This window comes from Bos mutus, chromosome 24 (assembly GCF_027580195.1).
Source record: "Bos mutus isolate GX-2022 chromosome 24, NWIPB_WYAK_1.1, whole genome shotgun sequence".
NCBI lineage: Eukaryota > Metazoa > Chordata > Mammalia > Artiodactyla > Bovidae > Bos > Bos mutus.
In genome coordinates, this window is record NC_091640.1 from 40,065,451 (window position 1) to 40,085,714 (window position 20,264).

The following is a 20,264-nucleotide window of genomic DNA, read 5'->3' on the forward strand; positions in this document are numbered from 1 at the left end:
TTGCCATTCCCTTCTCCAGGGGATCTTCCCGACCCAGAGATCGAACTCTTTTCCTGCATTGGCAGGTGGGTTCTTTACCACTGAGCCACAGGGAAAGCCCATGAAAGTATTCATACACCACTCTAATCTATGATAGTCTATAATGATATTTTTTAAAAGTTTAAAATGCAAAACATGAAGTATTATCAGGCGATCAACAGAACATTTCAAAAGTTTCATTAAAAAAACTTAAAAGAGCCAGTGATTTCAATTTACATTTTAAACTATTTAATAGAGGTATTTGTTGTACACATGGTTTTAGTTAAACATAAACAAAAACGTTCTCTCTGGAAATACTGAACCTGAGTTGGAAATGAAATCTGAACTGTAAAGATTTTAGTTCACAAAATATAAAATAGTCCTCAAAATATAAACGATGGTTCCCAACTGAGGGATTCCCCAAAGTTCAGGACTCAGTCCCAGGACAGGAATGAGGGAAAACTCCTTGCAGGTCGAAAGCTGTGCTGAAGTCGAAGGACTGCACTTGCAGGCCCTTAGTCAGAGTGAGCCTCCGCACACAGCCCCGGAAGGAGGTCCGGCTGCTCAGGCAGTTCTGCTTCACATCAGCTGTTTAGGAAAGAAGAGAAAATAAATCTTGTTGTGTTAAATGATGTGAGAACAGCAGTAGAAACAAAACTAAATGCTTGTGGTTTCTGCATCAAGATTAGAAGAATATTTTTCCACATACGTGGCTTCAGTGATAGCGTAATTTATAGAAAACTATTAATAAGCAATAATTTTAAGGCATAGTTGTGACTTGTCATAAAAGGGATTTTTATCTTATTAACATTTGTATTAATTACTTGGAGAATCTGAAAAGCGATGTGAGAGGGTAAGACACATGCTTGTCCTCTAAAATGATTACCAACCCATAAATTGATTCCCACTTCTGGGCATCATTTAAGATTTCTGTCAGTAAAGTCACCCAGCTTACCATACACCATACCCGATGTTCTCAGTCTTACCTGATGATCAACTTCCGCGTGCATGAATACGAAGTGGCTTCAGTCGTGTCTGACTCTGTGAGACCCCATGGACTGTAGCCCACCAGGCTCCTCTGTCCATGGGATTCTCCAGGCAAGAATACTGGAGTGGGCTGCCATTTCCTTCTCCAAGGGATTTCCCAACCCAGGGATTGAACCCGTGTCTCTTATATCTCCTGCATCAGCAGGTAGGTTTTTTTGTTTGTTTTGTTTTTTAACCCTAGTGCCAACTGGGAAGCCCCGATCAACTTATATATGTAGATTATTCTGATTTTTCCAAGAATTCCTAGGCATTTGGAATAGAGCTAAAATGGTAAAGGATTTGTTACCCAAACCATGTATCTTTCTTCACCCCTATTCTTTATCCCCCTGGATAAGACCTCCCCCAGAGGCAGTGCCCCTCGAAAAGTGAGCCGAGTGGACATCACACGCACCAGGATAGCCGCCGACATAAATGGGGTCATTGGTATCAGCAGAGGTGGACTGGGTGTGCGGACTTTCCGCTCGAACCACGTTCCCGTCGACAGTCAGAACCACGCGATGCTTGCTCTTGTTTGCCTGAAGGGTGTGCCATCTCCCATCGCAGAGCCTACTGGGAGTTTTGGGCTCGTACGTGGCCGTTATCCTCCCAGCACCATTGTTAACGTGAAACAAGAGCTAAACAAACGAGACACAAGCCAATACCTTGGTGAATTCTTCCTTATTCAAGGAACACAGTCCATTCACACGATGTTCTTAGAGTGCATAAAATCAGAGCATTCTGCTAAAAGGGAGGGCTACCTATGAAAATGTTGGCTTAAAGTTCAACATTCAGAAAACAAAGATTATGGCATCTATTCCCATCACTTCATGGCAAATAGGTGGGGAAACAGTGGCAGACTTTATTTTTGGGGGCTCCAAAATCACTGCAGATGGTGACCGCAGCCATGAAATTAAAAGATGCTTACTCCTTGGAAGGAAAGTTATGACCAACCTAGACAGCATATTAAAAAGCAAAGACATTACTTTGCCAATAAAGGTCCATCTAGTCAAGACTATGGTTTTTCCAGTAGTCATGTATGGATGTGAGAGTTGGACTATAAAGAAAACTGAGTGCCAAAGAATTGATGTTTTTAAACTGTGGTGTTGGAGAAAACTCTTGAGAGTCCCTTGGACTGCAAGGAGATCCAACCAGTCCATCCTAAAGGAAATCAGTCCTGAATAGTCATTGGAAGGACTGATGTTGAAGCTGAAATTCCAATACTCTGGCCACCTGATGTGAAGAACTGACTCATTTGAAAAGACCCTGAAACTGGGAAAGACTGAAGGTGGGAGGAGAAGGGGACAATAGAGGATGAGATGGTTGGATGGCATCACCGGCTCAATGGACACGAGTTTGAGTAAATTCTGGGAGTTGGTGATGGACAGGGAGGCCTGGTGTGCTGCAGTCCATGGGGTTGCAAAGAGTCAGATATGACTGAGCAACTGAACTGAACCTATGAAAAACAAACAGTGGTTTTGTAAGACAGTGTCCTAAGGATTCTGATGCTAGCCTATTCCCAAGGCTTCGGAAGGGAAAACGGCCACCTCCATGGGAGCAAGCCTGAGCCACAATCTTTGATGCATCCTCAAATCAGTGTCATATTTTCAGCATGACAGGAGCCCATGGGTCTACTAAGAACGTTGGTTCACAGCTTTTGCAATAGCACCTGTGAAGGAACATTTACTAACTCCCTCCTGAAAAACCATGGATGCTCTACTACCCCAGGTGGTAGCACAAACAATCTGAGACCTGCAGAAGGAGGGAGGGAAACACTAAGTATCCTATTGTCAACTTCTTGTGCTGTATGTGAAGCTTTGCTATTGTTGCTTAGTCACTTCAGTCGTGTCTGACTCTTAGTGATCCCCTGGACTGTAGCCCACCAGGCTCTTCTGTCCATGGGATTTCCCAGGCAAGAACAGTGGAGTGGGTTGCTGTTTCCTACTCCAGAAAATCTTCCTGACTCAGGGATTGAACCTGTGTCTCCTGCATTGCAGGCAGATTCTTGACCACTGAGTCACTGGGGAAGTCCTTTTTTAGGATTATCTATTTTTAAATATTAAATGAATCTTTTCTGCATTCCATCAAAGTGCATAATTAGAAATTTGGATCTAGATATTTCTACTGTTTCTCAACTGCTCTCTCTGACACTGGGATGAGATGTGCGGGGGCAGGGAGGGGGAAGGGCATCCAGATTAAGTGTTCACCTTTCCATCTACAATCTCCAGTCCAATGGCATCCACTTTGGCGCTGCTGATCCCCAGGAGGACACCGTTCTCCGATGAGGTACGGAACTCCAGCGTGATGTTCACGTCGGATCGCACTCTGTAGCCTTCTCTGACTGAAACACACAAGGAAGACACTCAGTGATGGGGCCTGCCTGATGCATGAAGGCGTAGGCTCAGAGAGGCCAGGGGCTGGGCTGGCTGGCTGGCTGTGCTGTCGGGCTCCTGATGAGGGTCAGGAGACCTAGCTCCAGCTCCTTCTCTGGATCCAGCTCCACCTCCACCAGCAAGTCTCTTCCACCGCTGAGCCTCGGCTTGCACCTCTGTAGGATGAAGTGATGCCTTTAAAGAAAACACACTACCAGCTGGGCTAAACCTGACTAGAGCTGACATAGGCACATGCTTTTATCCAGAGCCACGTAGGTAAAATCAGAAGGGAATTGATCCATGTAATTGGTTCATCATCCATCCAAAAAATAGAGCACTTTACTTTCCCAGTATCCACTAACCAATGTGGCATTATTTGCTGAGTGTGTTAAGTGTGTTAGACTCCACACTATGCTTTTTTTTTTAAGTGGGGTTTTAATTGAATGAATTTTTCATTCAGGTGATAAAGAAGCTGGGCTAAGTTAGGGGATATTAGCAATAGCAGGCAGTTGTTACCTATGGGGCCCAGGGCTGAAGGAAAAGTGGGAGATGGTGGTGTTACTAGAAGCACAGAGTGCAAGAGAGAAGCCTGCTGGCTTTTCCTCTCCTCCCTCCCAACCTCCACCTTCCACCAGAGCCTCCCTGGAAGCCCCAGGCAAAGGAGCCCAGAAATTAGTTCCCTGTGATAGGAAATAGAACAGGAGCCAGGGGAGCACTGTTTGAGTGCAAACAGGAAGTTAGCCCGCAAGCTGCTGTTGTTTAGTCCCTAAGTTGTGTCAGATTCTTTTCGATTTCATGGACTGTAGCCTGCCAGGCTCCTCTGTCCGTGGGATTCTCCAGGCAAGAATACTGGAATGGGTTGCCATGCCCTCCCCCAGGGGATCTTCCCGACCCAGAGATCAAACCCACATCTCCTTCTTGGCAGGCGGATTCTTTACCATTGAATCACCAGGTTTAGCCGGCCAATTAAGCATCTGAAGTGGGAGAGCATGTAAGATATTTAACAAGGGCTACTTCTAAGCCTTGAGGAATTTCCATCCTAAAGCATTTTAGAGATTTAAATTCCTCTACTTACTACTCATGAATATTTCAACAGTCTAAACAGAGTTAATTTCTTCATCAAAACTGAGTCTCACTTGGCTGGCTGGTCCAGACACTTTATGGTGCTGGTTTAGAATTCAAAGGTCTTTATTAACCTGAACAGTGACAGCTTTTGCCTTATGTAAATCTGGGGCCAGTACAGATGACACCAGGACCACATGTTGCCGTCTGGAGGGTCACCTCTCCTAACGAGAGGAGGCCATCTGGGTACCACGACAGGTGAGCAGGTTTTTACACAAGATGCTGAGAATCCAGAATTCGTGGTCTCACTGCAGCTTGTACAGCGGGTCCTGTCCTATCGGATGATTCCTGGATCCTCATCATCTTAGATTACAGGGCATCCCAGAGATTGCCTGTGAGACAATTGATCGTACATACCGAGGGCTGCATATCCACTGCCTTCAAAGAAAGTTCCTTCCTGGGCCACGGCATAGCACCTGGTCACTGCAAACGCAGACATGGGGCTGTCCATGTGCAGCTGCTGGCTGTTCACTGTCACCTCCCCGAGGCAGGCAGGGACGCTGTGGGTGATCTAAGTGAAATGATGCAGGAGTAGGTGATGGTGAGGACATGAGAAGGACAAGCACACACTGTTCCCACTCTTCAACACCACACAGTAAAAGACTGTCTTTTGGTTTTAAAAATCCAGTGGCCACCATACTTCACGTGAAGGTCTAACTTAAAGCTACTATAATAGAGTAAAAAGGGTTTTCTACTGAGTAAATATTGTGGAAATCAAGACTGTGGAGTGGGGTTTCCCTGGGGGTTCAGGGGTAGAGAATCCACGGGCCAGTGAAGGAGACACAGGTTGGATCCTCGGTTGGGAAGATCCCACATGCCATGGAGCAGCTAAGCCCGTGTGTCACACAACTATTGAGCCAGTGCTCTAGAACCGGGGAGCTGCAACTGCTGAAGCCCGTGAGCCCTAGAGCCTGTGCTCCGCAACGGGAGAAGCCACTGCAATGAAGCCTGTGCTCCACAACCAGAGAGCGGCCCCCTCTTGCTGCAACTAGAGAAAAGCCCAGGCGCAGCAACAAAGACCCAGCACGGTCAAAAATGATAAATGAAAAATCAGGAAAAAAGAAAAGACTGTGGCGTGTTCTAACCTGCCAATACAAATTTGCTGGACTTTTCCTGAGTTGCACTGGGGCTAAACGCCTGTGGGAAGGGAGTTGTTTGTTCACTAACAGGAAGGCAGGCTGGGCTTCAAGGAGAAGCCCCAACACACAGTCGAGGGATGTGGTTCCAAATGTTTCCATTTTGTGGGCAAGCTCCAGGCCCAAACACGGTAATTTAAACATAAATACATTCCTCCACAAGACAAACAACAACCACAATAAAGGTACAAATGGGCCTACGGAGAAAACGCTGCTTACGTTTCCAGTGTTCCTGGCCCTGTACTCGGAGGGGAGGCCTCCGAGGTACAGCTTTCCTTCCACGTCTAGCGTGGTGGCATCTCCCACCGTGGTCACCACGGGCGATTCCTGGCCGTCGACCGTCATGAAGCCCCTCCTTTTAAAGTACTCTGTCTTGACCTAGAGAGATCCGAAGACATGAATCATTTCTAAGGAATCTGAGAAAACAACAGCTGTTTGCAGCATCTGTTCACTGCTGGAGTAATAACCCGAATGGAACCCTCAAGGACGGCTCAGGTGTTCGCACCTCCGGGGTTGAGAGGAGGCTGAGCCTGGAGCAGGTTAGCACAGGACCTGCTGGAGAGTCCCCGTCACAGCAACACAGAGGCCAGGACATCAGGTTGGGCCCATTCACACCACCCGTGGGCTTGGTTGACTTCTCATCAAACCAAGAACATACCTGGTGAGTGAACATTTTGTTCATTCTACCAATGTTTGCTGAGTGCCTACTAAGTTTCAGGCACTGAGTGATCCCTTGAGGGTATTTCAGGAAGCAGAAAAGGTTGTGCCCCTCAGGAGCCTACATTCTATGGGGCAGACATCAGACACAGAGCAAGCTGGAAATCAAAGGGGTTGATCCCACTACTGTGAAACGGAGTGCACACGAGGGGCCGTGGAACAGAGCTTGGCACGAGTGACCCCACCTTCCCGAGAGCCTACCGTGTGCCACTGGCCATCGCTGAGCAGCGCAGGGTGTGAGACCTTGGTCCTGCCCTTCCCAAGGTCGAAGGTGAAGTGCAGGCGGCCCGCGTGCAGCTGGAGCGCGGCATGGTCCACCTGGTTCTGGTGAGCCATGTAGAACACCAGGCCGCTGGAGGCGAACGTGCGGATGCGCAGCTGAACTGAGAGCCTGGAGGGAGGCGAGGGCTCTCAGGAAGGAGCATGCTCTCACTCTTTAATTGTTTAAATTCACTCTTTAATTTCAATTAAATTTCTTCAATTAAATTAATTTCAATTAAAGTCACTCTTTAAATTCAAAGACCCCGGTAAGTGTTTCAACATCTGTTTTGAACATCTCAGGTTATCCATCCCTTCATTGATCTATCCATTCATTCACTCGTGGTAACTGCCTACCTCCATCTGCCAGGAATCTTCCTAGGAGCAGAGGATCAAGCAGTGAACAAAGGAGGGTCCCTTTCTCCCCAAAACTAACACCAGAAATATACCACAGAGTTAAAACTGAGTCACGTGGAGGCCAGTGGGGAAGGGGGCTAATGAGCTGTGGCAAAAAATGGTGATGATGGTGAGAAAGCCAGAGGGCTCAGAGGTCTTGATGGGGGTGAGCAGCTGCTGGAGAGAGAAGTAAGGAGGAGAGAGAGGTGGTTAGGAGGATGCTTAAAGCGAGATTGTGCAGGTGGGGTGGGTACTTAGGAAGTGCTCAGCAGTGTGACCACGGGGAGAAGGCAGCCAGGGAGGAACGAGGGAAAGACCTCTGACAGATCGGAGCCAGAGGACCTCAAAGATCAGGGGCTGGGCAGCTGCCAGGCTCATGGGGACTGAAGGCAGGAGACAAGGGGCAGTGACCCCAGATGGCGGCGACAGAGGGGTAGAGCACTGCAGAGCCGAGGGTGTGGACTGCGGGGCTGAGACCCACAGGAGGACAGGGAGGCGTGCAGGTCCTGAGGACCCTTGGCCACGAGCTCTCTGGGATGTGAGCTGGCTTCCCCAGCTGGAGAAGGCTGCCTGGGACAGCCAGGTGTGAAGGGCAGAGGGAACGTGCAGGCTGGCGTGCGTGTGGCTCCAGGAATTTGGGGTCATGATGATAGAGCTGGGGGGGGGCTTTTCTGCAGATTAGTGAATGCTTCTTGTAGAACGGGGTTCAGCGTCCAGAAGACAGCTTCAGGGGACTTGGGATTCCAGAAGGAAGAGGGGTTTAGGTAGCCAGGGCTCTCCTCTACACCGCCAGAGAGGCAGCCACCCACCATCATCAAGATGGCGTCCAGACAAACCACGGAACCCGGCCGAGCCACGCTGGCGCATCTGAGCTGCATAGGAGTTGCGTTCCTATTTGCCTCTCACTGCCACCACGTGGTGGCAAGCTGAACACACCAAAGTGTTCACTTCTCATGACACACGAGAAGCTTCTTCCGGAAAAGACTCACTGCTGAAGAATATGCCCTGGATTCTTCTAGCAATGAGACATCTCGTGAGGACATTAGAGCATCACCTACCTCTTTCGGACAGCCAGCTGGTTAAAGGGCAGCACCAAGTGGCTGCCTTCTGCGAGGCCAAACTGGTGGGCATTGGGGATGTATTCTGGGGCCCTTTCCGTGGCACACAGTTCCTGTAAGAGATGCATATGGCTCACAGCCATGCAAGGCCAGGCCCACCACCCCCGCCCTTCCCCACACCCTGCAACACAAACATGTCCTTCCATGAAGGAAACATCTCAGAAGCAAGGGTGTCAGAACACCAGCAATACAAACACACCAGCAACACAAACACACCAGCACAGCCTTTACCTTCTTGGCTATTTGTTCCACACCCCTCTGTCTCTCTGAGAAGGCAACTAGAGCCTCTGTTTTTTACCTCAGTCCCACTCAAGTTCACCATATTCCCATGAATTTTCATCAGGTCCAAGGGGCAAAGGCCTTGCTTGTGCCCGCAACCACTCCCCCTCAAAAAAAAAAAAAAACCTGCTCTGGGGAAGGCAGCTGCAGGAACAGCTGGCACATGGGCAGCAGGGGACTGTACGTGCCCACAGGGGACAGGCCAAGGTGGTTCCTCCTTGACAGGAGCGAGGTGTAGCCAGGAGGAGCCGGGCTGGAGGGCAGGTGCCCTGGGTCCAGGCCGAGTAAGGCCGTAGACTCAGTTTCCCAGGTCAGTGGATGGAGGCTACCAATACCACCACCCTGAACTCAGAGATGGGCCTTGCTCTACACAACTGAGCCATGTGCATCATCACAGCATGAGCTCTCAACCAAGGAAGCAGAGAAATCATCAAACAGAAAAGTGAAAGCTAACAAGGGCTTCCCTGGTGGCTCAGATGGTAAAGAGTCTGCGTGCAATCCAGGAGACACAAGTTCGATACCTGGGTAGGTAAGATCCCTCGAAGAAAGGAATTGCAACCCACCCACTCCAGTATTCTTGCCTGGAGAATCCCATGGATAGAGGAGCCTGGCAGGCTACAGTCCATGGGGGTCACAAAGAGTCAGACACGACTAATACTAAACTGCATAATTAAAGAAGGGCCTTCTTACTGGACTTGGTAAAGGCTGGGGCTCTGGCGGGAGTTCTCCATCCTCTCGGTAGACAGCTAGTTTCGGCCTCTCTGAGAGTGAGCAGGAGTCCAGGTCTGCATGTTCATAGTCAGTGGCACTCGTGAAATCCAGAAGTCTAGATACAAACAAAGCGTTTCAGAATCAATGATGATAATACAAGCCAACACATGCACCAAGGTCACAGGATTACTGAACACTTAAAATCCATTAAAAAATACGAATACAATACTCTTAAAAGTAACCGAATCGACCATCTCCCACAATGACTGGAAACCCATATGCATGCTCAGTCTATTCAGTCGTGTCCGACTCTGTGACCCCATGGACTGTAGTCCATAGAATTCTCCAGGCAAGGATATTGGAGTGGGTGGCTATGCCCTCCCTTAGGGGACCTTCCTGACCCAGGGATAGAACCCACTCTCTTAAGTCTCCTGCACTGGCAGGAAGGTTCTTTACCACAGCACCACCTGTGGAACTAATGTCTAGCGGTTCTCTTCTTTCTCATGCATGATGACAGACTGTCCACCATTCTAGTTCAATAAAGGCCATCTGGGGGGACTTTCATGATAAAACATGGGATCCACTTATCATTTGGGAACTTGCAGAATTTGAGGCCAGCTCCAATGACAAAATTAGACTGTAGATTAGTGTCGGTACTGGGCATTGAAAGATCGGGACGGGCACAGTCAGGCTGAGAGTACAGTCATACTTACTCCATGTTAAAGACCAGGTTTCGGATACAGCCGTGGAACGAGCTTCTCATCTTGAGCATGGGTGTTCCCTCACCCTCTGGAATGCCCCCAACGTACAGGCTGGACACATTTATAGTCCTGCTTTCTGCTGACGGGCCCAACTTCATTTCCACAGGAGTTGTCTCATCCACTTGAACAGTAACAACTCTAAAGAGTCAAAGGAGAATATAAAGGTTTTTAAATACAATGAAACATCACTGTCCATTTTATTCCAGCAAGTTCTTACTAATAAAAGTTTTCCCTGAAAGAAATTTTTTAACATGAAATTTAACATGTGTGAATAAAAAAAAGGCAACTCTTGAACATGAAAAGAGACAGCTGAATATTTTCCCAAAATGAATGTAATGGTGATTAAACATTATTCAGTTCGAGTGCTTTTTGGAGTGTATCCTCTACTTCTTTATCTGTGACAAAATGTCCAGTGTGTTTTTAAAACATTTGGTCCATAGTTTTTGAGAGAGATTAATACAGAAATGTTACTCTAACACTACTTACTACTATTTACATTTTACTGTTTGCACTGTTGCTATTTACTATTATACCATTCACTATTAAAATTTGCTTCCTGGGTGGCTCAGCGGTAAAAAATCCGCCTGGCATACAGGAGAGGCAGGTTCAAGCCCTGGGTCAGGAAGATCCCCTGAAGGAGGAAATGGCAACCCACTCCAATATTCTTGCTTGGAAAGTCCCAGGGACAGAGGAGCCTCGCAGGCTACAGACTGTGGGTTCAGTCGCAAAGGGTCAGACACAACTGAGCACACTATAGTTATTTACCATTTTCCCACTCACTATGAGAATTCATTAACACTGTAATGAATGGTATTTGACACAGAATTTTTCCAACTAAAGACAATTTATACTGGGCCCCACAAAAGGGCGGGGTTAAGGTTGTTCAATTATGAAAAATCTGCAAATGTCTTATTACAAAGCAAATGAAATTGATTTCCAAGGAGGTCTTCCAGCAAGCTCCTAGAATTATTTTGGAACTTTAAAAACTGAATGCTAATGACATCATACTAATTATCCCAATCATTTCACTGCAAAGAGCCCCATACAGGCATCCTACTGGGGAGCCTTCGTAAGGTCAGGCAAATACCTTCCGCTCCTTATAACGGAGATGGAATGCTCTTGACCGTCACCGTAGGTGCCCGTGGGAGCATGCAGGAGAGCTCTTCTCAGGCTGGTTCCGTCCCCAGGGTTAACATGCACTTCAACGTGGCCTTCAATTAGCATGATGGACCAGAAGGGCTAGGAAGGAGACACAGATAATTCCCATAGAAAAGACATTACTATAGGATTTAAAGAATTATCATCTGATGAAGCCCATGTGGCTGTATTAGTGCCAAGGAAGCAGCTCCTTAAAACATCACCATGTGACACAACTGCTTTCTACTTCATATGCTACTTTCTAATCTCTGCTCACTTAATTTACTTTCTGCATTAGGCTGTTATCACTAACCACATCAAAGATTTCCATTTCTACACAGTCTTCACACTTCCTTATTGCTACGTTATGTGCTACCAAATAGTCACGTCGTAAGTCACTGATCTATTTCTCTCTTTCCCCAGGTTTACTGAGACATGATTGACATATACCGCTGTATTAGCCTTAGGTATACAACACAACCATTGGATATTTGAACATATCACAAAATGATCACCACAACAAGCTTAGTTAACATCGATCACCTCATATAGTTGCAAAATCTTTTCTTATGGGGAGAGCTTTTAAGATCCACTCTCTTAGCAACTTTCAAATGCAATATGGTGTGGTGACTATAGTCACCGCGCTGTACATCGCCCCCTGATCTTCTTACAGCTGCACGTTTGCGCCTTTTGGCCCTCTCCACCCAATTCCCTCCTGCTCTTACAAACTCGGTTGACCACCAGTCTGTTCTGTTTCTATGAGGTTTTTTTTTTTTTTAAAGTTTCCCCATATAAGTGAGATCATATAGTACTTGTCTTTCTCCATTTAACTTCTTCACTTAACATAATGTCCTCGAGGTTCATACGTGTTCATTCATAGGATTTCCTCCTATTTTATGGCTGAATAAAATTTCACTGAATAAACACACACACACACACACACACAGTATCCATAAAATATCTTGCACAGTAGAGAGCCAGACTCTAAACTGTAGCTCTGTGACTTCTCTTTCATTAATACAATACCTTAGCATTCTCGGAGTCTCTTCGAATTACGTAATATATAAAGTCTGAGGAGAGGAAAGGGTAAATATCACCTAATTTATTACGATCCGAGGTAGACACTAAGTGTCTTTCTTCTCAGTGGCTGGACAAGGAAGATGGACTTTGCAACACAAAGACACCACTGATTCATGAAGGAAAACACATTCAGCAATGAACACGTTTCCTTAGTAAAAATGCGCCCCCATAAACAACCAGGCACATGGCTAGAATACACGTTAGGACTAAGTCATCTTCCATCCAATGTTTCCTGAAGTCATTTCCTCCCTGAGCTCCTGGCTTGACAGCCTCTGGGTCACTCACCCCGTGCGCCTGCCGATCACCTGGCTTCTCACTGCTCTGGCTCAGGGCAGCCAGGACGATGCCACTGCTGCTCCTGGTGGCAAATGTTGCCAACAATTCCGTGTCTGGTGACAGAGACTTGGGGGGCAATTCAACGTAGCCACCTCTCAAGAAGCTGACACTTCGGACAGGCTGGTCAGAGAGGAGAGAAGAAAGCCCATCAGGTCCACTGTGTGTGGAACCTCCCCCACCCAACCATCACCCAGAGGCTGCTGCTGTTTACCCCACCCCCCTCTTTTCTATTCAATCCCCTGGTTTAGATCCTGTTGCCTTATGATGTTAGTAAATCAACAGGCATTTGATTTACTCGTCCTAATATTATTACACTTGTCTCAATATTCATAAAACGCTCCCCACCTCTAGTATACAGCCTTTCCTCACGCCATAGGAATTTCTGAGTAAATCAAAGGTTGATCTGGATATTTCCAGGTTTTTGATGCAGCCCACGTAGCTTTTGCTGGAGACACCTTTCCTGTAGGGAAGGACAGGAGAGCAGCAGCAACAAAGTTTGGATCTTATAACTCCAGGTTTGAAAGAAGAAATAAAAACAAGGAAGATCTCCTTTCAGGTGTCATGGTCTCCCTGTAAAAATGTCTAGGTCTCCCTGTAAAAAGGTTACTGACCATGAGACGGTGAGAATTCAGGTCAAACACGTGCTCACCTTAGGACTAAAGAGAAGGATCAAATTTAGTGAGCACAACTACCCAGATGGCCACAAAGAAGGCCGAGCACCGAAGAATTGATGCTTTCAAACTGTGATGCTGGAGAAGACTCTTGAGAGTCCACTGGACACAAGAAGATCAAACCAGTCAATCCTAAAGGAAATCAACCCTGAATATTCATTGGAAGGACTGATGCTGAAGCTGAAGCTCCCTGTCTTTGGCCACCTGATGCCAAGAGCTGACTCACTGGAAAAGACCTTGATGCTGGGAAAGATTGAGGGCAAGAGAAGGGGGCGACAGAGGACGAGATTGTTGGATGGCATCACTGCCTCCATGGACATGAGTTTGAGCAAACTCCAGAGATAATGAAGGACAGGGAAGCCTGGAGGGCTGCATGTCATGGGGTCATAAAGAGTCGGTCAGAACTGAGCAACTGAACAACAACCACCTAGGTGGCTACCTCGACAAACCCTGCTTAATATTTTTAAGGGAAACTATTACAGTCATTACCATTTGGACGTACTCACCAAAACAGGGGCCAGTTATAAGAAAGGCAGTGCATTGTCATAAGGAAGTTATGGCACTTAGTTTACAGTTCAGTCTCTGGGAGCTCGGCTGCCAGCTGTGGATGCATTTTTTTTTTTTTTAATGGTGTGAAAGAAACGTCTCGCTTAATTTGTCCCCAGTTCAAAATTACAAAACTGAGAACAGCAAACTACAGAAAGTTTATGTGAATTATTAAAGTCGCAAAGCTAAACAAGAATCAGAATCAGTGCACCTCTCCTCTGCTATCTTTAATCCAACTTGCTGATGCTGGTCTTTCAGCTTTCACATACATTATTCACTCTAATCACACAAAAGGGGAATCCAGATAAGTCTGTAGAAAGCAAGATCTTTTTTTTTTTTTGGTCTCCAAAGAGATTTTTCTAGTAGAAAGTCTGGACAGGAGAATGATGTGTGATGGAAAGTAAGGTCTCCAAATATTGCACAGTTACCATTTTTAGATGTTCTACAGGCAGGAGAACATCATAAATTTTACTACAAAAGGCTTTCTTTACTTCTCAAGTATATGGCATACTTGGAAATGAATTCTGAATGTTCACTGGAAGGACTGATGCTGAAGCTGAAGCTCCAATTCTTGGGCCATTTGATGTGAAGAGCTGACTCTCTGGAAAAGACCCTGATGCTGGGAAAGATTGAGGGCAACAGGAGAAGAGGGTGGCAGAAGATGAGATGGTTAAATAGCATCACCGATTCAGTGGACATGAATCTGAGCAAAATCCAGGAGATAGTGAAGGACAGAGAGGCCTGGCATGCTGCAGTCCAAGGGGTTGCAAAGAGCTGGACACAACTTGGAGACTAAATGACAACAACAAATATGGCATACCAATCAAAACAGAGTGCTATGGGCTCAGTTGTGTTCTCTACCTCCTCTCAAAAAAGATTTTGACTTTCTAACGTTGTACTTTGACGTAGTATTCATAAGGTACTGAATGTAACCATACTTGGAAATAGGTCTTTGTGGTTGTAATCAAGTTAGGATGAGGTCATTAGGATAGGTTCTAATCCAGTATGGGTGGTGTCCTTATAAAAAGGGGAAATTTGGTCACAGAGAGACACAGAGGGAAAACAATGTGTCCACACAGACGAAGAATGCCACCTACAAGCTGAGGAATGCCCGAAGCTACCAGAAGCCCAGAGACAGCACGGAACAGACTCTTTCTCATTATCCTCAGAAGGAAGCAGCTCTATGGACACTTGATATCAGAATCGCAGGCTCCAGATACTGTACGAGACATTTCTTATACATTTGTTAATCACTTCTGTTGTTTAAGCTGGCCGGTTTGTGGGATTTTGTTATGGAAACGAAAACAGTAATTAGGGACATGACACTTCTGCAGTGTGGTATCATACCTCACTACCCTCGACCTCGGTAATCCACCCACATAAATTGGATCCTTATCCAGACGATTGAGGTCAGAAGATGCCCCTGGAGTCTCCCCTTGCTTGGTTTCTTTGTAGGTGGTGTTATAAGCATCAATAACTGCTAGGAGCCCTACAGGAGACCAAGGGGATAAGAACATCATTTTCTACAGGAAAACAAAACACAGACATCTCACAAAGTTCATTAACAAAGACATATTCTTTTCCATCCTGCAAATTTGACCAAGGAATGTTCTTGACTGTTAAAGGGCAAATGAAAACCCTCTTTACAAAAGTCAATAAATCCAGAATGCACATGCTAAATGGCACCAGAATGTGTGAAAGAAAATGGAATCAATGTGACCCTTGATTCCAATTTAGCCTTTAATGTTAAATAATGCATTTGCAAAAGTGAAAGTCGCTCATTCGTGTCCGACTCTTTGCAACCCCATGGACTATACATATACAGTCAATGGAATTCTCCAGGGCCGAATACTGGAGTGGATAGCCTTTCCCATCTCCAGGGGATCTTCCCAACCCAGGGATCGAATCCAGGTCTCCCACATTGCAGGGGGATTCTTTTTCAGCTGAGCCACCAGGGAAGCCCAAGAATATTGGAGTGAGTAGCGTATCCCTTCTCCAGGGATCTTCCAGACCCAGGAATCAAACCGGGGTCTCCTGCATTGGAGGGGAATTCTTTACCAACTGAGCTACCAGGGAAGCCCAATGCATTTGGAAACCACAGACAAACAGAATATTCCTTCACCAAGCTGTGAATCCCGGTGCTCAGAATTCCAAAGAAAACAAGGGCTTTTGAATAGAATGTCATTCAAGAAGACTCAGAAAGCTAAAGAAAAAACAAAGACTGCTAACTTTGGAAAGATTTCCATTCCCACTAGGGCATTTTGTCCGTCTGTCCTCACACTTACCTTGCTTTTTATTTCGCTGGAAGGCAATTTTGTACCACGTTCCATTATTATAGCGTCGGTCGGTAATCAGAGCAAGGGGCCCAGAACCCAGGTCAACTGTCACCCTGACTCTGCCGTCGACCAGGTCAATGGATAAAAAGTCTTTCTGTAAAAAAACAAGAAAAAACACTTACCCGTGATTACATTATTATCACAAGATTTCTTTCCCCTCCAAGTCAGGGAGGGTGGAAATCTCCTACAGTCAAACTGAGAGAACAGGATCTGGCCTAATAGTTGGACATTAAAAGTGTCCACAAGGCTTACTAGATTAATATACAGACGTGTGAAATAAACTCATGAACGTCAAAGTCCACAACACAGTAAGAGAAGTGGACTCTCTGCATCTTGTTCACTTAGACTGACAAATGAGCCAGTCCTAAAAATACAACCACAAAACAGAAAGATCACCCGCACTCAAGATAAAAATAAGAACATGAACTCCTCTGATGGAATTCAAATAAGATTAGGAAGTCACAGTGAATAAAACAAGACCTCTTATTTAGGCTCAAAATCTAATAATAAATGTTTAAGTGACATTTATAATGAGGGGAGGGCTTCCCAGGTGGCTCAGTGGGTAGAGTCCACCTGCAGTACAAGGAGACACAGGAGACTCAGGTTGGATCCACGGGTTGGGAATATTCCCCTGGAGGAGGGCATGGCAACCCATTTCAGTACTCTTGCCTGGAGAATCCCATAGACACAACAGCCTGGTGGGCTATAGTCCGTAGGGTTGCAAAGAGTTGGACATGGCTAAATGCACATAATGATGGGAAGCTATTTTCTATTTGACATGCTTTTCCAAATGCTTGTCAGTGAGTTTGTACTGATAAATAATTTAAAATGGGAAACTAGTATGGCATACATGTGTATATATTATCCTTGTATGTGCTCATAAAACAATCATTTAATAAATATCCTCATAGCAATCCAACTGTATGTACACAGCAGGACATAGAACCCTTAAAGACTCTTACGGTGCCGTTTGAAGCCAGGTACAGAAGCAGCCCGTTAGGTGAATAGGTACTAAAAAGCATAATTATCTGAGTCACAGTAGCCCGGAGAGTCTTCTCCACGACAGAATACCCACTCCCAGCAAAATGGAAAGAGGCATCTTCATCCTGGGGGCTGCACAGAGAGAGGGTGAAATATAACCTGTTCTTAGGAAGGTAGTTCACAAGGACACACGACACTCATGAGTTCTTCCTCACAAAGCTGTCATAGAGCATTTATTTCCATAATTTGGTAGTAAGTCTTAAGTCATAATAACTTAAAAGATGCCCCCCATGAGATTATGCGAGACAAGCACCCAGTTGCTTTATAAAGAAAAGAGAGTTAACGTAGGCAGCATTCACTGTAGTAAAAAGAAATTCCCTCAAAGGATGAATTGCGGCTATAAATAGTTCTACTCAGCGACTAGATTTTCGTTTGCTCTAATTTCCTTTAATGTGACTTTGATGTCCTTTAATATCTCATTTCCTTTAATGTCCTGTCTTAACTTCAGCACTTTTGGAATAAATTTTATATTGGCATTTATTACCTGGTGCTGGTTTTAACTAAATGCATCAGTTAAACTGGACTAATAATGGAAAACAAATCCATACCAATGTGCCAGAAGGATCAGCTTACAAAAATATCATTGACCAAACAGAGTCTCAAAAATCTGCAAGATGAGCTTACAACTCAGTCACACACTGTGGACTCCAGCATATCTTAGATAAGTGTTTTCCAGTTTTCCCCACGCCTCAAAAAGCTGACTTAATTTACTCTTCAAATACAAAGTACTTGGAACATGTCATTATTATGTTCAAAAGGTACTTTTGTGGAATGTCATAGGGCTTGAGAGTGAAATTTAGATTAGAGTGTCCGGGCAGGGGGTATGAATTTGCACTTTCTCCTGGTAAAGGTGTAATAACCAAACTCTGTGACAACTCCAAGCAGAGACAGAAGACCCAACGACAGCGTTTTCATTAACAAAGTAAAACATAACGGTACTCTGTAAAACCCAAGGTTTCAAATTGATAGCTGTCTATAGTCCTATTCTTTCTGAAAATTTCTGTCTTGAGATCTCCCATAAAGAAGTATAAGAAATGTACTGTGTATAAATCAATTATGGTCTAATTCTCAATCACCTCCTAGAAGCAAGTCCCATTGCTTTACCTTCAGACGACTGGATTCATGTAGCGAAGGACACAGATTCTAGCAGCAGATTGCTGGGGTTCAAATTTCAGCTCCCCAACTTACTAGCTGTGTGACCTCAGAAAAGTTACCTAACCCCTCTGTGTCTCATTCCCTCTATTTGTAAAATAGGGATCATGAGAGAACCTCTCTGGAAGGGTGATACATGATTTAATACATGCAAAGAAAAGAAGACTGCCCTATCAAAGGTCAGCTAAGCAGTCAATGCGCTGCTGCACCAGCCACTCAGAACTTATACAGGAATAAAGGCCTGCCGATTAAAGATTTTTTTCCCCCCGTATTTAGATGTGAACTGTTAAAATCAATGATTTTATATTATCCTTTAAGGATCTAAGAGATTTTTCATAATTATAAATGTATGCTGACACCACACTAAAACAGTACAAATGTATTCAAAGAGGAATTAAAAAAAAAAAAACCCAGTTAGCTTCCTTGGTAATATAAGCCAAAGTTAAAGGTACATGATCACATTGAGAAAAAAACTTTTTTTTAAGTCTAAAGGGCATCACTGGACCATATCAATGATTTAATAATGGAAAATTACACACAAAGGTGAAAAGCACAATGAATTCTAATCACTGACCTGCTCAAATGGATTCAGTTCCTAGAAATAGTTTATTAACTCACTGAGCTAAAGCTTTTGTCTAGGTAGGGACACTTATCTAAAATGAAGACAGTTTAATCCAGTGACAAATGCAGACATAAAGCACCAGTTTGTGTCTGTATCAGCATTTACAAAGTGTGTTCTATGGAACATTAAGAAAACTCATTATTAGCAAGAGTTCAGGGGTGGCTCAGTGGTAAAGAATCTGCCTGACAATTCAGGAGACACAGGAGACTCAAGTTTGATCCCCAGGTTGGGAAGATCCCCTGGAGGAGGAAATGGCAATCCCTAGTATTCTTGCCTGGAGAATCCCAAAGGAGCCTGGTGGGCTACAGTCCATGGGGTCTCAAAGGACATGACTGAGTGACTAAGCATGCATGCAGGGTCAAATGCATTTGAGAAATGCCACAACTTGAACCTTTTCCCTGGACCAGGTCACTGTACACATTAGCAGCTGAGGTGTCACCTGTGGGGCGAGTTACCTTCCGAAGCAGCCGTGGCACTCCCCCTCCCTCTCAATATAGTTCCACAGGCCGATTGACTGTCCATTCAGGAAGGCCTCGCCCATGCAGCCTTTAAAATGAGTAACCTTCACGGCAGGAGACTTCTAGTGTAAACAAACACACAATGAGTGAAAAGAAATGCATTTTTTAAGTGTCCAAAGCTCTTCCTTGGGAGCTCAAATTTCACAGATCCAAATTTTGAGAAAACAACATCCAGGAAAATGGCCAGTTTGTAATCGCTGGACTTCCTTCCAATCATGAATTGGGATCCTAGAATGAGTGACAGACAGCAGGACGAGAACTCAGGGCACATCAATTACTAGGGTCGCTGGAGAGAAGGCCCTTCATCAGATGAGAAAAGACCCAGAGGATGCGGTCAGTGATGACGCCTCACTCATTTCAGAGCACTGAACCAGGTCCAGGTAACCCCAGCTTTATTCAGTGGGAGGATAACTGATGTAATAAAATATACCATGAACTCTTTTGCTAAACACTAGGGTTAGAGTTAGTCTACCTTTAGAGTCAGGGCTTCCCTGGTGGCTCAGACGATAAAGAATCTGCCTGCAGTGCAGGAGACCCAGGTTTAATCCCTGGGTTGGGAAGATCCCCTGGAGAAGGGCATGGCACCCCACTCCAGTAATGTCGCCTGGAGAATTCCATGGACAGAGAAGCCTAGCAGGCTATACAGTCCCTGGGGTCACAAAGAGTTGGACATGGCTAAATGACTAATACACCTCTAGAGTCAGAACAGAGATAAGGGAGTTCACAAAAATTAATGTGGAATACTGAATTTCTTCTTTTATTATTGAGGGGGAAAAATAGTAAAATGAACCGTTGGCTGCTTTTCCCTTTATACCATTTATGAAGCATGATCCTTTACAAAACCAACCCAACTCTGCAGATGAACTGTCATTAAAATAATAGAAGCAGGAAAATCGTTCTCTGCCTAGAATATT

General features: G+C 45.2%; 1 protein-coding gene across 1 annotated transcript in view; it reads right to left on the minus strand.

The window, feature by feature from the left end:
* Positions 1–244: 244 nt before the first annotated feature.
* The window catches only part of LAMA1 (laminin subunit alpha 1), a 124,921-nt gene continuing 104,901 nt past the window's right edge, over positions 245–20,264 (minus strand). The window contains 16 exon segments of the mRNA XM_070361981.1: positions 245–606; positions 1,457–1,679; positions 3,249–3,382; positions 4,893–5,046; positions 5,891–6,049; positions 6,590–6,779; positions 8,101–8,213; positions 9,130–9,265; positions 9,864–10,049; positions 10,999–11,150; positions 12,414–12,584; positions 12,810–12,924; positions 15,029–15,170; positions 15,967–16,111; positions 16,980–17,130; positions 19,288–19,412. Coding sequence (XP_070218082.1) covers positions 446–606; positions 1,457–1,679; positions 3,249–3,382; positions 4,893–5,046; positions 5,891–6,049; positions 6,590–6,779; positions 8,101–8,213; positions 9,130–9,265; positions 9,864–10,049; positions 10,999–11,150; positions 12,414–12,584; positions 12,810–12,924; positions 15,029–15,170; positions 15,967–16,111; positions 16,980–17,130; positions 19,288–19,412 — 2,457 coding nt within the window. The 3' untranslated portion in view covers positions 245–445.